General features: G+C 39.0%; 2 protein-coding genes and 2 pseudogenes across 2 annotated transcripts; 1 reads left to right on the forward strand and 3 right to left on the reverse strand.

Moving 5' to 3' along the window:
• The first annotated feature begins 553 nt into the window (after window positions 1-553).
• LOC146720262 (uncharacterized) lies at window positions 554-2,179 on the forward strand (annotated as a pseudogene).
• Window positions 2,180-2,279: 100 nt separating this feature from the next.
• Window positions 2,280-3,231, reverse strand: LOC146720263 (uncharacterized; annotated as a pseudogene).
• A 6,971-nt stretch (window positions 3,232-10,202) lies between these two features.
• LOC114931349 (uncharacterized) lies at window positions 10,203-12,419 on the reverse strand. Its single transcript, XM_029303332.2, has one exon. It carries the CDS (start codon window positions 12,417-12,419, stop codon window positions 10,203-10,205), a length of 2,217 nt encoding a protein of 738 aa, XP_029159165.1.
• A 241-nt stretch (window positions 12,420-12,660) lies between these two features.
• LOC114931350 (uncharacterized) lies at window positions 12,661-13,326 on the reverse strand. The gene has a single exon (XM_029303333.2). The coding sequence runs from the start codon at window positions 13,324-13,326 to the stop codon at window positions 12,661-12,663; it is 666 nt and encodes a 221-aa protein (XP_029159166.2).
• Window positions 13,327-16,883: the final 3,557 nt, after the last annotated feature.

The following is a 16,883-nucleotide window of genomic DNA, read 5'->3' on the forward strand; positions in this document are numbered from 1 at the left end:
CTAATATCAATTCGGAGTTTGCCTGAGTGTACTGCCGACCCTTAATATAATTTATTTCTTTTTTCCGGATTATATGGCAAAATATAATTTATTTATGCAAAAATAAGCGATAAAATTCCAATGAGAGATATATATTACTATCAAACCAGTGGTTTTTTTTGTTCCTCTCTTTTTTATTTTTTCTGAAAAGTACGAGCAGAGGGAGTGGGATTAAAAATAATTAATTTGCTCTTACAATTTTGCACGATTGTACGTGTAAATGTTACGCATAAAATGAACCAATAGTGGTAACTAAAATGCGGTTGGTTGGTTGGTGCGAAGTCTTGCCAGAATGATATTAAGATCGAAATTTGCGAAATGAAAATGCGTTCGCAGTGTATGTTCTCTCAGTGAGTAATAAAATAGTTGTGCAACCTCGATATGTCAAACACAAGCGAGAATTAGGATCTGACATAGAGGCGTGGCTTAATCCAATATGGCGGCTGCAAGGCAGATAGCTTAGCCGGTTAAGGTTATATTTTGCTTTTAAGATTATGTTTAGTATCAATGAAATATGCGAATGGGCAGGTATAAACCCATCTCAGAGAAATTTTCGCGAGGGGGAAAATATTTTAAGAGCCGGACACTTGATTTCGTGTGGGAAACATGAAAATCAAACATGTGAAAGTGAATCGGTGAAGTTGACAGCTTACTGTTTACAAACGTCGCAACTAAGAGCATCTCCACAAGAAATTACTGCAGAAATTTCAGAAGCTGAAAAAATAATTTCTATTTCGTGCTCATGCAAAGCTGGTCTAAGAGAAAAGTGTAAACACGTTTTAGCTACATTATTGTATTGTCACAGGTAAGATCCTAACCTCCGTTTGCACAATTTTTTGATCTGGATTGTTTGTTTTCATTTCTTTTGTAAACATGGAATGCATGTGTATGGAATTGTTATGGTTTGATTTTAGGATTAATATTAATGATTTAGAGGTTTTATCTAGTACTGATAGGAAGTGCATGTGGAAAAATAAACATAAAGATTCCTTTAGCAAATATCAACTGCTTCCCTTGGAACAACACACATGCTTTGGCAAAACTGAGAACAATATCGTTATAACTGAAAAGTTAAACACAATTATAACAAAATTATTAACCGATCGAATTCCTAAGTCTGCAATTGCAAAACATGTGATTATTTTTTTCTTTATACTAATACATTTTAGAGCTTGTCACTTTGCACAGCTAAACTGTTGTTGTTTGGATTAAAAGTTTTGCATGTTACATATTAACTTTTTGATCACTTAATATACTCTTCGCTTCTTATTTCAAGACATTTTATTATACTTTTAATATACAGAGTTGGAAGACATGCTCCAGTCTTAGTTGAATCGAACAACAATGCATTGTCAGAAGTAGACCAAGAAATTATATATCAAATATTTGCTAATCAAGATTCAGAATTAATGAATATTATAAAAAATGTGATAATTGAATGAATGCTGCGAAAGCAAATTAAAAACACTAGATGGTGATTTTATATTAATATGTAAAGAAAGCAAAATCAATTATTTATTATGGCAGAAAGAAAGGCAGTTTCGTGTGACAGGTTCAAGATGTTATGAATTATATACATACACACGTAACAAAAATCCAAATTGGAAAAAGAAGTGCCATGATTATTTTTATCCAGTAAATTTTAAAAGTGAGTTCACAGAATACGGGAGAAAGACTGAGTCTAGTGCAAGAAATGCATTTTCAGAAGCATACACCAAAGTTATTCAGATTGGACTTGTTGTCAAAACAAAACCCTTGGCTAGCATACTCACCTGATGGAATAATTGTTAATGATGATAAGTCTATGAAGTTGCTTGAAATAAAGTGTCCGTACAAGAGTAAATCAATGAATATTTATGATGCAATAATGTATGAATTTAAAAGTTGCTTAATTATAGAAGGACTACAGGTAAGGTTAAAAGAAAAGCATAAATATTATGCGCAAGTACAAATGGGAATGGCTGTATTAAATTTGAAAAATACTACATTTGTGATCTACGCATCTTATGATAAAAGTATTATAATCATAAATGTACCTTTTAATGAAAGTTTTGTGATAAGCATGTTGAAATCTTTAAAAGAAACCTATTACAATATTATGTTACACGAGATATGTAAAAATGAAAATGCACAAATATAATTTAGTAAAAATGTGATGAAAAGTTCTGTTTATATTATATTTATTAATCAATGAAAAAATTAATATAATAGTAGATATGTAGATTTTTTAATGTACACAATTATACTTGTATGAATGTAACATCTTTTAAAATAGGTAAGTTCAAATTAACTGTAGCGCAGATCACTGTGAAAATTTCTTCCAATAATGGAACAAGATTGACCGACAGTCTACTATCAACAATTTGAAAAGCTTTGATTTGTTGATTTGATCTCTCGATGTGAACTCTTGCACATGCTATTTTAGAAGTAAGAATTGCTTCTGATTTTGTGAATTGCTTCTTATTTTTTAAAAATGGAGGTCTTATGCATTTCCATCGATTAATTTGGATTAATTAAGAAATCCACGGTCGACCATTACTGCATTACCTGGTTGTAATAAATTCTTCAGATTACTTTGTTCAAAAATAACTTTGTCCGATGCTCTACCGCCATATGGCTTGCTGTTGAAAGAAATGTTTCTAGCTGGTGTAACACCTGTCAAAAATTTACAAGTATATGTGCCCTTGTAATGAGAGTAAGTATTAAGCTGACAACAGAGATTTTTTGATTTTTGTAGGAAAATTTCTGTACAGTCCAAGACGACTCGTACGTCTTTGAAATCTTCAAAACATTGTGGTAAATTTCTTGAAATTTCTTCTGATGGCCAAGGAATAGCTACTATTAAACATTTGCTTAATATATGTATCATGTCTGTAAAAATTCTTTGACATTGTTTTGCTGTGCAGCAATTAAACATAATTGATAAACTTGCATATGACATATTTTGTTTTAATTTGACATATGTCATAAGAACTTTGTCTTCACGCTTAATTTGGCCTTAGAATCTTCAGGTTTTACAAGTTTTACCAAATCTACTATTGTATTGAAAATATTGAAGGATTTGATACCTGTGAATGTGCTTAATTCACTATCACTTTTTAAAAATTGAATAAATTTAGGCAGTAGATCTCCACTTTGTACTTGCACACCAACATCTTGAAATGAACGACAGTAATTTTGATCTTGGTTCATCTCTTCGACATTTTTATCATATTCTAGATTGTTAGCATGTATTCCTTTTTCTTCTTGATCATTTTCTTTCTCTTCTTGCTTTTTCTTTTCTGAATTTTTATTGACATCTCTCCTTTGTCTTCTTTTTAGCCGATCCTCATCAAGTTGAAGATTCACTTCACTTACTACGGAATTGGTAGGCAAATTACAGGATGGAACAGCATTTTTTTTTCAAGTACCTCTTCTCTGAATGAACATCTGTAAGAAATAATACATATGAAAAACTAGCATGTATGTATACCTAGATTTTGAATCTAATAAATAATAAAGAAGACTCGTCCGAATAAATCGAATATAATAAAATACAATGTAAACAATAAAGAGCTGGCTGTACACACACACATACATACTGCTTACTTTGCACTTTATTATATACATACATAGATTGTGTCAATCATGAAAAATTTTAACCTATACTTACTTGGAAAAAGGTAATCATCTTTTCTAAAATGCAGTGAACACACTCTCATGGATGTTGAAACTTTTTTTTCAATTTTTAAAGCTCTGATCCATGCCTGTAATTTATCTACTTTTTCTGTGTTTCCAAATTTATTGACAACATTAACGAAACATTCGTTAGGTTTTGGAAATAAATGAAACCGTAAATCTAAATCTTTAAACAATATGCTGGAACAATTGTACATCGAGCAATATGTTCTCGATTTATTTTCCTTACGAGGAGAAAATCTGCCAACTTCCATTATTAACTTTCTTTCAATATTATATTGACGATGCGAACCGTACGAAATAGCAGTCTGCCTTGCTGTAGTACGATTTTCTACCACCAGATGTCATGATGCTATATGTCAGATCCCAACAGAACGCAGATGGAAATTTGTCTATGAATTTCATTCGTTTAAGTTATGCATATTTTCAATTAAAATTAATATCAATCAAAATTAATATTTGTCGCTAGTGGTGAAAATAAGCTTAAACGACTTGACTACGACGTAACTAGCAATTTTATTTGATTATTTCACGACGTTTCGACCATTTGGTTGTGGTCCTTTTCAAGTGAAATTTCATCAATTAAACCGAGGTTAACATAACATCACACCGGTGTTATTTGAAATCGAAAGTTAAACGTTAAAAGAGGAACACGTCCCATCGTTATGATGTTAAAAGTTAAAAATTAAAAGAGGAACACGTCCCATCGTTATGATGTTTCGTCAACGACTTGACGTCGTTAGCTCGACAGTTAGCTCTGGTCCGCTCGCCCGAGTGGGGGGCTCCTAGGCACGCTCCTTGCCGAGACGTCAAGTCGTTGACGAAACATCATAACGATGGGACGTGTTCCTCTTTTAATTTTTAACTTTTAACATCATAACGATGGGACGTGTTCCTCTTTTAACGTTTAACTTTCGATTTCAAATAACACCGGTGTGATGTTATGTTAACCTCGGTTTAATTGATGAAATTTCACTTGAAAAGGACCACAACCAAATGGTCGAAACGTCGTGAAATAATCAAATAAAATTGCTAGTTACGTCGTAGTCAAGTCGTTTAAGCTTATGCATATTTGTGTACTTATACAAATAGCGTAAAGAGCATAAGATAGAATAAAAATTAAAAAGCGTATAGAATAAAAATTATAAAAATAATGTAATTATTATTCGATATATTGATTTGATTGGAAGAGCAGTTGTCCGGCAAGCGATTTTCGTTGGAAATGTACGCAAGGAACATCCGCGCATGGCTCTTAGGCCTTTCTTATTTGTATTTAATATTACAGAGTCTTGATATTACTTGTTAGTGATTATTTGATATATTTTATATTGTTGATGTCAATATTCCCTAATTTAAAAATTAATACGCCATGTAGACTTAATGTTTAGTGTATGATTATATTTCACGAATAATCTACAGTTAAAAGATCTTACAATTAGATATGTATTTCTTTTTTGGAATTGCCTTTTTAGCAAATGAAAAATATAGGATCGAAAGGGTCTGAATAGCTTAGTTGATAAGAGCAGTCGCCCGGAAAGTGAAAGACGCGGGTTCGATTCCCGCTTCAGCGACTTTTCGGACCTATATTTTTCGCGCCTATTTCCCCATATGTAAGTTTCGAGATTAATTTATATATGGAACTTTGTGATCTCAAACCAAGAGATACAGTTCCGAATAATTAATTTTTCGTGCTTTGGCTCTGTTGGCCGATTTAGAAAACATCATATGTATATTCTTTATATTGAGAGCCGATAAAAATATTTATTTCTGACTTTTAAATTTAATTCTTTTTTTATTTTTAAATATTGAAATATTTTGTAGATTTTTTTTCTCGAAATCTTCATTAGCAAATCCAATATTTTTAATTATTTTTTCATTATTTATATGGATTCCTAGTTCTATTGCAATATTTATTGCCCGGAGACGTTACGACAGTCTTAGGCGCTCCTTGAATTTGATCGTGCGCCCCAGTGACAAAGGCTTTATTATTTTGCAAAACTTCAAAAATAATAGACTTCAAATTTTTGCGCCCTTTGCGAAAAGATTTTTGACTCTTCTTCTTTCACAATATTTATTTGCTTCGGTTAGAATACAAGCTAGTTTCGTTGCACTTAAGGGTATAACTGAAAGCGTTATCGCAGGTAAAATATACTAGACGCCTTTGTTCTCGCGAAAACGTGTCGCCTCACGCGTGCGTCCGCTCCTCTCCGCGATCGAGTTAGCTCTGGTCCGCTCGCCCGAGTGGGGGGCTCCTAGGCACGCTCCTTGCCGAGTATTACTACGCGCGATAAGGCGCGGTCCCAAATTCGCGCGCGAAAGACAAATTAAAATGAATCGTTTTTACGATACACCATCCTATGTCTCACAAACGAGGAATGATTGTGAGTTTAGTTAACAGAATGTTTTCTATTTCGGATCCCCAATTCTATGAAAAAAACCTGTGTCATATTATAAAAATCCTTCTTGATAACGGCTACTCGTTGCCTTTTATTTTTCACACGATTAATTCTAGAATTGGGAAGATCATTTATGATAACATAAAAACGTAGCAGCTAATAATCTTAGAAATAACAACAAGTATTTTGACATACCGTATGTGAAAAATATGTCAGAGAGATTTTTTGGCATCACTAAAAAATATGATCTCAACATCGTCTATTCTTGTGACAATACCTTGAGGAGGTTTATTAAAACCGGAAAAGATCGCTGTGATATTATATCCCGGAACAATGTAGTTTACAAAATCAACTGCAAGGATTGTGAAGCCACATATATCGGACAGACAAAAAGACAACTGAAAACAAGAATTATAGAGCATCATTCTAATATCAATAGAGCAGTATCACCATCGGTCATATCCTGTCATCATTTGGACCTAAATCACGATTTTGACTGAGACGGTGTGGAGATTTTAGACGAAGAACCCACCTATTATAAAAGAATCATTTCAGAAATGATTCACATTAAACGACAATCTTTTGGTTTGAACAAACAAAACGATACAGAATCCTTGTCGAATAAATATTTTCCTATCATTAACTCTTCTCTCTTCCCACTTTTTAACCCGTTTCTCTCTTAGTTTTTTTCTTAGTTTCTTTCTTCCCCCTTCCCCCTCCCGCACTAAAGACTTCCCTAATTTCGTTCCTTTTCCTTTATTCTTTCCTCTGTCTCCTCTTGCGTAGCACCGATTTCTTTATAATAGTGTCAGACATTTCTCAGTTTCATTAGTCGTTTTCACACCAATTATATCTGTTGACTATATGACAATAAGCGTTGTTACAACCATGACTCTTCTCTCTTTTTATGTACGTATAAAAAAATTTTTTATTTTATTTTGTGTAAGAATTTTATTATTTTATTTTTAACTTCTGTATTTAGTTTTAATTTTTATGATCTTAACTTTTTTCTGGTATATTATCGTTACAGTCTCTCTATTCGTCATTATAACCCAGCAGCTTATATTTAAAGACAATTATTCTCATAGAAGACATTTACGTGTGCGAATTCCGTTTTAATATGTGTCTTTATCTATTGTATTAAATAATAATTTTGTATTCTCATACTGAAGATGGTCTAAAAAAGACCAAAACGTTTATGTTTTACTTTAATACTTTGTATTTAAAAAAATATTTTTGGCCACAATAACGGCTTCGGCTCTCAGCCCTCTTTTTCTATTTGTATTTTAATCTCACGAGCCTATTTAAGTTTTATTTTATTCATTTGTTAAAAATATATATTATTAGAATAAATTAAATTCTGATAATCATTTGTGCGATTTAATTAAAATTGATATAAAAATTAAACTTACTTAAGTCAGTTTTTATTTCATTTAAAATTTACAACGTCTCAATATGCCTAATAAACTAAAATTGACAATTGTTAAAAAAATAGATATGGATCTTATTTGTCTAAAATTTTTTCACATGATTGACTGCTGCATAACCAAGGTTTAAAGTTTAAATAATGACTGATTACTTTTTCAAAATTTTTCAATTAATAGTATTAAACTATGTGCATTTAATTTTATGCATGTATAGACATAAAAGTTATGAAATTTTTATCGATGCTCTTATAGTTACTTTTTTGCGACCATTTTCTTCATAATCTTAAAAAAATGGTGCGCATACAGTATATGCGTTTTTTAATTTTTTATTTTTTATTTAAAAAAATCTAATATGTGTTTATATATTTAATTAAGAAATTGTTTAGTGCTTTGGCTATCGAAAACATTAGATGATAATTCTGTAACTCGAAAGCACATAATTTTTCTACTGCGTCAAAATTCATCTTATCTATAAATTTATTGTCACTTACAAAGACTGCTAAACAAAATATTGATGCGTTATCAATAAGCAGTTGGGCCATATACACATGCATTACAACCAACACTTTGAAAAAGCATTTTCAATATCTTTTACAGAATTCACATCAAAATTATTTTTGAAAAATGTGTTCTCTCTACATGAAGATACAAAGCTAATCATTCTATTATTGTTAGAATCATATACTACGTCATTAATTATTGCGGTTTGATCTTCTGAAATAATACGTTCATAGGATAATTTCGTTTTGTTAAGAATAATTTTAATTCTTTTAATCGAACAATCCCATCGACTATATTACTTTTCTTATCTAAACATCTATTAATTGTTGTAATTGATGAATACATTTTGTACATTAGCATGTAAAATGAGCATGTAAAATTTATAGAGCAAATGATCACCAACAATAAAGATATATGTATAAACTAAAAAGTTTTAAAGGTTCAGTAAATTTGTTTCCGTTTAAAAGTTTAGTTAAATCTTTTTTTGCAAATCTTTCCAATTCTATTATACATGTATCATCTAATTTTGAAATTGATATAATATTGAACAAATTATTAAATTCTAAATTGATAATAGGCCAACTGAACGTGGCTCGTCATCCGACCGATCCCGGACGAGCCCCCAAAATGTTACGTCCGCGACCACCCTTCGGGTTATCCCACAGAAATGTCGCGCGCACTCAAACTCTCACACGCCGGAAATGAATACACTCGCGTAGCAAAGCAATGAACTTTAATATAACAAGCCAATATACCGTAGCGATACAATATAATACCAACTGTCGTCTCTCCAAACTATGTTGCTCGTTGTTATTTTCACTATTCATTCTTGTTCTTTCGGGTTCGTGCCTCGTTCTTTCGGGTTCTTTCGGGTTCGTGCCTCGTTCTTTCGGGTTCGTTCTTTCGCGTTCGTGCCTCGTTCTTTCGGATTCTTTCGGGTTCGTACCTCGTTCTTTCAGGTTCGTTTTTTCGCGTTCGTTCTTTCGGGTTCGTACCTCGTTCTTTCAGGTTCTTTCGGGTTTGTTTTTTCGCGTTCGTTCTTTCAGGTTCGTTTTTTCGGGTTCGTTTTTTCGGGTTCGTTCTTTCGCGTTTGTTCTTTTCGGGTTCGTTCTTTCGGGTTTGTTTTATTGGATTCGTTCTTTCGGGTTCGTTCACTCACGTCCTTGACAGTTTCGAAAATCGTTCCTGACTCGATCACAGCCTCGTTGCTCGCGTCGATCTGAAAATCCATACGTGTAGGGAAGGAATATGTGCCAAATCTTTCTCTATCCTGATTCGTCAAGTGCTCGCGAAAACGGCAACTGGCGCAGTGTTGCATGCTCTCTCAATCGGGAATGGTTTCAATTTCACAAAATCAAGGGTAGAAATATCGCAAAAGCGTAGATCATGAAGTACATTCTCGCCATGAAGTACTCGTAACAAATGAAGCAATGTCGACGAATCCTTTGACCCAAGAGGAATCCTATTGTACGAGAAATGATGTGATCTCGTATGCGTGATGCGAGTATTTTGATGTCCGTAATGCTCGTAATTGTATCGTCTCGCCAAACTGTGATGTGACGGGGAAATCCACATAACATATGCAATCAAATTTAATTCTCAAGATCGAGATTTATTGTTACGGTGCCGAGTAGATTGATGTACAATGTTCGTGCGTTCGCTCGCCTGTTGTTGTGAATGTCTTGTTTGTTATTCGCGCGACGGTTGGAAACAAAGTGATTTCACGGACACATCAATGGAGATCATCGAGGCTCATTTCCCCACTCGTCCGTGTTTTCGGAATACGCCGAATTTCGCCGAGATAAGACGAGAAGGAAAACAATGACATCACCGCAATCGGTGTCTGGCGTCAATCATATAGGTCGTGTATCGAACATCCCGCCCCCCTTGAAGGGCATGCCTTCAACACGTGAATTATTATTCGCGATCCAATTAGATACATGTGATATCCTAAATTGAAATATAAATAAAGAGTAAATATAGTAACATAAGTAGAACTTGAAAATGACATTATCGCACATCACAATTTACAATAAAAAAAAATTGTCTCGTCAAATTGTCCCAATAAATTATTGCCTTCATTAGCTCGCGATCAATCTACTCGAGGTCAAAATTGATCAAATAAATCATAATTAAAATTTTACAATGTGTAACACGCGTTTCAATCGGCAGGTGCCTCGTCTATCGGAAGGATAGCTAGCTTCGTTAGCGGCCTTGTTAATTGACCCTTTGCGGTCCTTAATGTGGCCGTCCTTGCAATACCGTCAGGGCCCGGATGAAGTTGTTGCACCCTGCCTATTAACCACTGCAGCGGCCCCAAGCCTGGTTGCTGCACCATGGCGAGCTGACCGATTTTCAATTGCTGGCCCCTGCTAGCCCTCCATTTTTGTCGCTCGATTAGAGTATGTAAATATTCGGCGCTCCAACGTTTCCAAAAGTGTTGCCAAAGCTGTTCTACGCGTTGCCATCGCAGTAGTCGGCCCGGATTCTCCTTCGTAAGATCTGCAACTGGGAAACTGTTTAGCGCTGCACCAATCAAGAAATGTCCCGGCGTAATACAATGCAGATCGTTTGGATCTTCGCTTAACGGGGTCAACGGTCGCGAATTTAAAATCGCTCCTATCTCGCATAACACGGTTTGCATCTCTTCATATGTGAGATTCGCGTTACCTACTATTCGGTTAATATGAAATTTTGCCGACTTCACGGCCGCCTCCCACAGGCCCCCGACATGTGGAGCGTGGGGCGGTATGAAATGCCAATTGATTTCATTATCTCGCATAAAACGCCGTATCGCAAACTGCGTGTCGTCGTCGTTGATCAAGTCATACAACTCCTTTATTTGTTTGCGCGCGCCGACAAACGTAGTGCCGTTATCTGAATATACACATGCCGGCTTGCCTCTACGCGATATAAAACGTTTAAAGGCGCCAAGGAACGCTTCCGATGTTAAATCGGTTACAATTTCGAGATGTACGGCCCTGGTCGAGAAACAAACGAACACCGACATATACGCCTTGTGTAATTTGGCATTACGTCTCTTGCCCTCTTTCAAGAGTATGGGTCCGGCATAATCTACGCCGCTATGCGTGAACGGTCTCGAAGCCGTCACGCGTTGCGCGGGCAAATCTGCCATTAATGCTTGCGATACAGCCGGCTTACACTTGAAGCAGGTTACGCAATTGTGAATTGTTTTTTGGACAGCCGAACGCGCCGCCAGAGGCCAAAATCGTCGACGCACCGCATGCATTGTGGCCTGTAGGCCTGAATGCAAATTTTTTACATGCTCTCGCTGTATGATTAAGGTTGTCAATCGGTGACTCTTCGGCAATAGCATGGGATGTCGCGCGTCGTATGGCAATGCTGCATTGCTTATTCGGCCCCCCACTCTAATGATCTCGTGTTCATCCATAAACGGAGTCAATGACAGAATCCGACTTCCGCCGTCAACGTTCCGACCCTCGGTCAACTGTTTATGTTCCCTTGAAAAGGCATGTCTCTGTACGCACCTCACCGCGACTCGCAGAGCTACTGTTATTTCGTGATGCGAAATAAACGTTGTCTGATATTTGATCGTACGCGAACGCGCTACTCTCAGGCAGTAAGCGATGATTCGCAATGCCCTGTCTAAATTGAAATGTTTGTCCAACAAATTTAGTACAATCGATTGTTGTATGGATATCGCCGCTGCGGTTACCCTTTTTTGTTCCGGTAACTCGCCCGACAAGTCGACACACAATTTGACCGGCCAATGTTCCTCAGTTAACTGCAGGAATGCAGGTCCGTTCCACCAAATTGTCGATTGCATTAAGCCCGCCAGGTCGACGCCGCGCGATAATATATCCGCGGGATTGTGAGCGGACGGCACGTGCCGCCAACTTGATCTCCTGGTAAGGCGCTGAATTTCGCCAACGCGATTGGCCACGAAAGCGTTCCATTTACGCGACGGCGACGATATCCATTGTATAGTAATTGTGGAATCCGTCCATAAAATTATCTCTGATTTTGATAAATCAACCGATGCGCGAATCTTCTCGATTAAATGTGATAGCAGTAACGCGGCATTCAATTCTAGCCGCGTTAACGAAACTGCTCTAATTGGTGCTATTCGTGATTTGGAAATTAAAAGTTCCACCCGGTATCCGTCGGAATCGCGCGTTCTTATGTATACGCACGCGCCGTACGCACGCTCGCTCGCGTCACAAAAGCCGTGTACCTGTGATTTGCGCGCGTCCGCCCGAAATCCGACAAAACGCGGCACACGTAATTCGCGAAGGCGCGTCAATTGTTGTTTTACGTTCCGCCATCGCTGATGCAAATCTTGCGGCAACGATTCGTCCCACCCGACGCGAGCCTGCCACGTATCTTGCATGATCATTTTTGCCACAACTGTCAGTGGCCCTAATAAACCCAAAGGGTCGAAGACTCGCGATTTCCGACAAGATTGTCCGCTTCGTTATGCTACCCGTCGGTGCGCCGCAATTGTATCCGAAGCGAAATCCGTCGCTGGACGGATCCCATGCGACTCCCAATATTTTCGAGCTCGCTTCATCGTCTAATGACACCTCCGCACTCGTTGTGTCACTAATGCCCTGTAACAATTCTCGGCAATTCGATGATCATTTGCCGAGCTCAAACTGTCCGCGCCTTAACAAGGCTATCACCTCGTCACGAATGCGCCCTGCTTCGGACAATGTATTGGCGCCCGCGAGTAAGTCATCTACATAAAAATCCCGAAGAACGCATTGTGCCCTCGCAGGATAATCGAGGGCATGTTTTTGTGCCAAATGTTGAAGGCATCTCGTCGCGAGAAATGGCGGCGAACCCGTGCCGTAAGTAACGGTAAGCAACTCATAAGTACCGACTGGCGAATTCGAGTTCTCGCGCCACAATATTCGTTGCAGATGTAGCTGTGACTCATGAATAAGTATCTGTCGATACATTTTAACTATGTCTGCAGTAAAAACGTACGCGAACGTGCGAAAACGAGTGAGAATTGATATCAAATCCTGCTGAACCGTAGGACCTATCATCAAGGCGTCATTCAAAGAAATTCCCGACGTGGTTTTGCACGATGTGTCAAAAACCACACGTAACTTCGCATTCCGGCCGATCCCCTTAAACACCCCATGATGAGGCAGATAAACGGATTCCCTATCGACCGCATGTGCGGGTACGAGTCGCATGTGTCCCAAGGCTAAATACTCGCGCAAAAATTGAACATTTGAAGTTCTCATACTTGAGTCACGATGAAGTCGCTTCTCAAGACCAAGAAATCGCTTCATTGCTATTTCGCGCGAGTCTCCCAGCTTTTGCAAAATATCGTTTTTGATGGGCAGCGTCACGATGTATCTGCCCTTGTTATTGGTTGACACGTTGTTTATGAAATGGGTTTCACAGGTGCGCGCTCGTCCTTGGTGTAATGATTCGAATCGCCTAACTCCTCGATCCGCCAAAATCGTTCGATTTGTTCGTGAAGTTTTAAATTGCTAATTGATACGTGAAACGAGTGCAGCCCAGTCTCCGGTCGCGATGCACCGACGCGTGCGCGTCCGCCCACAATCCACCCCAAACGTGTTTTTTGAAGGATTGGATATCCGGAAGTCGCCTGAATCTGCCCCACGCACAACAATTGCCAAAATAGATCGGCGCCTATTAACAAGTCGACGTCAGACGACACGTTGAATCGCGGATCCGCCAACTCGACGCCGGAAGGCAGTTTGAATGTTTCACGTTTAATAGTGTTTAACGGAAGCTTGTCCTTTATGATTCGCTCCGCCACGATGCACTCGATCTCAGCCGCGAATGAATTGAATCGCGATTGCAGTTTGATGTCTACGTTTTCGTTTGAAATGGATGTGTCGTCGTATATGCCCAACACCGAGAAATTTACGGATTGCGGTTTTAAACCCAACAATTTTACATATTTGGTTGTCACGAAATTCACCTGTGACCCTGAATCTAACAGAGCACGGCATGTCTTGCGAGCACCGTTCGCATCGTATATGTAAACGATCGCCGTCGAGAGTAACACCTCCGTATCGCCTCGCTCGACCGCGCTATGAGTCGCGACGGCCGATCGCCCGTCCGCGACCGGCGACGAGTCGGTCGGCACCGACGGCGCGCCCGCGTTATTTATCTCTCTCTCATTTTTGGATATATGCAATAACGTGTTATGTTTTAAATTGCACGTTCTGCAACTGCCAGAAGGGCATTTGGTTGCTATGTGATTCTGGCTGCGCAAGCAGTTGAGGCACATTCTTCTGCTACGCATTTCCGCGATTCGCTGGCTGATCGGCAGTTTCAGGAATTCCTTACAAAAGTAAATTAAATGCTCGCTGGCGCAATAGTTGCACTTGCCCCTCTCGATAGTCGTGTGCAATGCTTGACGTCCAACGTTAGAACGCGATTGCGATCGAGAGTCGGAGCGAACGGACGAGATTGAATTCTTTCTCGCGGATTCCTCCAGAATCTGACTGCGATGCGAAAGAAAGGTAATTAGCTCCTTAAATGTGGGCAATTCAGAGCCCTGCAACAAAGCATGCCACTCACGGACGTGATTGTGTCTAATTTAAACGTTATAATATGAATAAGCAAAGCATCCCATTTATCAGCATTACAATTTAATGCCGTTAACGCGCGAATATGTATCGATGCCCCGTCAGCTAATTGCCGAAGGTCGATCGCGTTTTCTTTTGTTATAACTGGCAATTCAAATATTGTCCGCACATGAGTTTGTATAATCACGCGTTTGTTATCGTATCGCTCCTTTAAGAGGCTCCACGCAAGGTCATAATTGTTTCCAGAAATTTCTAAAGGTTTCACAATGTCAAGTGCCTTGTCCGTTAACGCTGCCCGTAAATATTAAAACCGTTGAACATCGCTCAACGACGTGTTATTTTGAATTATTGTTATAAAGGTATCTCGAAACGGGAACCAATCTTCGTATTTTCCCGAAAAAGTTGGCAAATTAATTTTTGGCAAGCGTACATGAGATATAGCCTCGATCTCGACTCTTGTTGAACTCTGCTTGGAACCTCTCCGCGCGCTCGATTGATTGTCGCATTGTAAAAGTCGGCGAAATTTCGCACATAATGCATAAAATGAATCCTCGAACTCGATTCTATCGTTTGCCTCCTCCGCGTCGATCATTTCAATTTGTGTTTGTATTTTACAATAATCTTCCCAGAACGATTCTAGACGGGCTTGACGGATTTCTACCTGCGCTCGGGTATCGTCGGTTAATGCGACTATATTGTTTAAAAAAGTCTCCATGCGCGTGCATGAGCCCTTAACAATTCCGCGTCGTCGTTTGTAATCGGCTAAATTGGATGATGCACGAAGCGTCTCTGCGCTGGACACGCCCGCCGCTGGGCTATGATCGAGAGGCATAATTTCAAAATCGCGTGATCCAAACTCGAATACGTTAACGATTGATTGGTGCAGATAAACAGACTCACCAGTCACGTCGTCACCTTACTTGCGTCAATGTGCCACGTTACTACTCGGGATGCTGCTCCGAATCCGGAATCGTCCTCAGCGATCCGCAATTATGTATCGCAATGCAACCCGACACCCGGCAGCATGCGCCTTATTCACTTCCTTTCTGGTCAAATTGTCTGCCTTGTAGACGAACGAACGTCCTCATGCCCGCTGCTGCTTTGCTTCGACCTTATCACTCGTCGCTTGTGTACATTGCTTCCCCAGAATAATACATCCGGCTCGAAGGACCAACTTTTGTACGAGAAATGATGTGATCTCGTATGCGTGATGCAAGTATTTTGATGTCCGTAATGCTCTTAATTGTATCGTCTCGCCAAACTGTGATGTGACGGGGAAATCCACGTAACATATGCAATCAAATTTAATTCTCAAGATCGAGATTTATTGTTACGGTGCCGAGTAGATCGATGTACAATGTTCGTGCGTTCGCTCGCCTGTTGTGAATGTCTTGTTTGTTATTCGCGCGACGGTTGGAAACGAAGTGATTTCACGGACACATTGATGGAGATCATCGAGGCTCATTTCCCCACTCGTCACAGAACCGTTACAGAAAAATAACATGGCGGCCTGCTCTCAAAAAACTATGATGTTTCTCGCCCAGAAGCCAGACTACTTCCTTCGTCGCAGAAGCAGCCGCAACATATTCAGCCTCCGTTGTGCTGAGTGTCACAAGTCCTTGTCTCTGTGAGGACCAGGTTACAGGTCCACCTGCTAACGTAAAGACGTAGCCAGTGGTCAATCTGCGGGTTCCAATGTCGCTCGCGAAATCCGCATCCGAGTATCCTGTAAGTTTGAAAACGCCCCCGCTGTTTTTATATCTTATACCTACATTCATAGTCCCTTTTAAATATCTGATTATTCGCTTTACAGCCTCCCAGTGACTGTTATCATAACTACTTAAATATCTGCTAACCACATTTACTGCAAACGCAATGTCAGGGCGGGATACGACAGCCAAAAACATGAGTGATCCGACAGCCTCTCTAAACGGTACCTTGAGCTTGCAATCTTCTCCATTCTTTATCGGTTGCAAGTGAGAGTGTGGATCTGCCGGAATGCTCACGGTCTTGGCATCGATCATGCCGAACTTATTTATCACGCTTTCTAAATAGGCTCGCTGGTGTAAAAATATCGATTTCTCCGCTCGATTTCTTTCAATCTGCATGCCTGCGAACATGCTCGCATCTCCTAATGTGATGTCATACGCGCCTCGCAAGGCTTGAACAACGCAATTTAAACTATCTGCCGACTTGGCCGCGACAATGCCATCGTCGACGAACAACGCCAAGTATATGTCGTGGCCTTCAACTCTGCCACGGAACACGCATTTGTCCGCTTC

Source organism: Nylanderia fulva, unplaced genomic scaffold, assembly GCF_048542155.1.
Source record: "Nylanderia fulva isolate GAGA-0341 unplaced genomic scaffold, ASM4854215v1 Scaffold73, whole genome shotgun sequence".
Classification (NCBI taxonomy): Eukaryota; Metazoa; Arthropoda; class Insecta; order Hymenoptera; family Formicidae; genus Nylanderia; species Nylanderia fulva.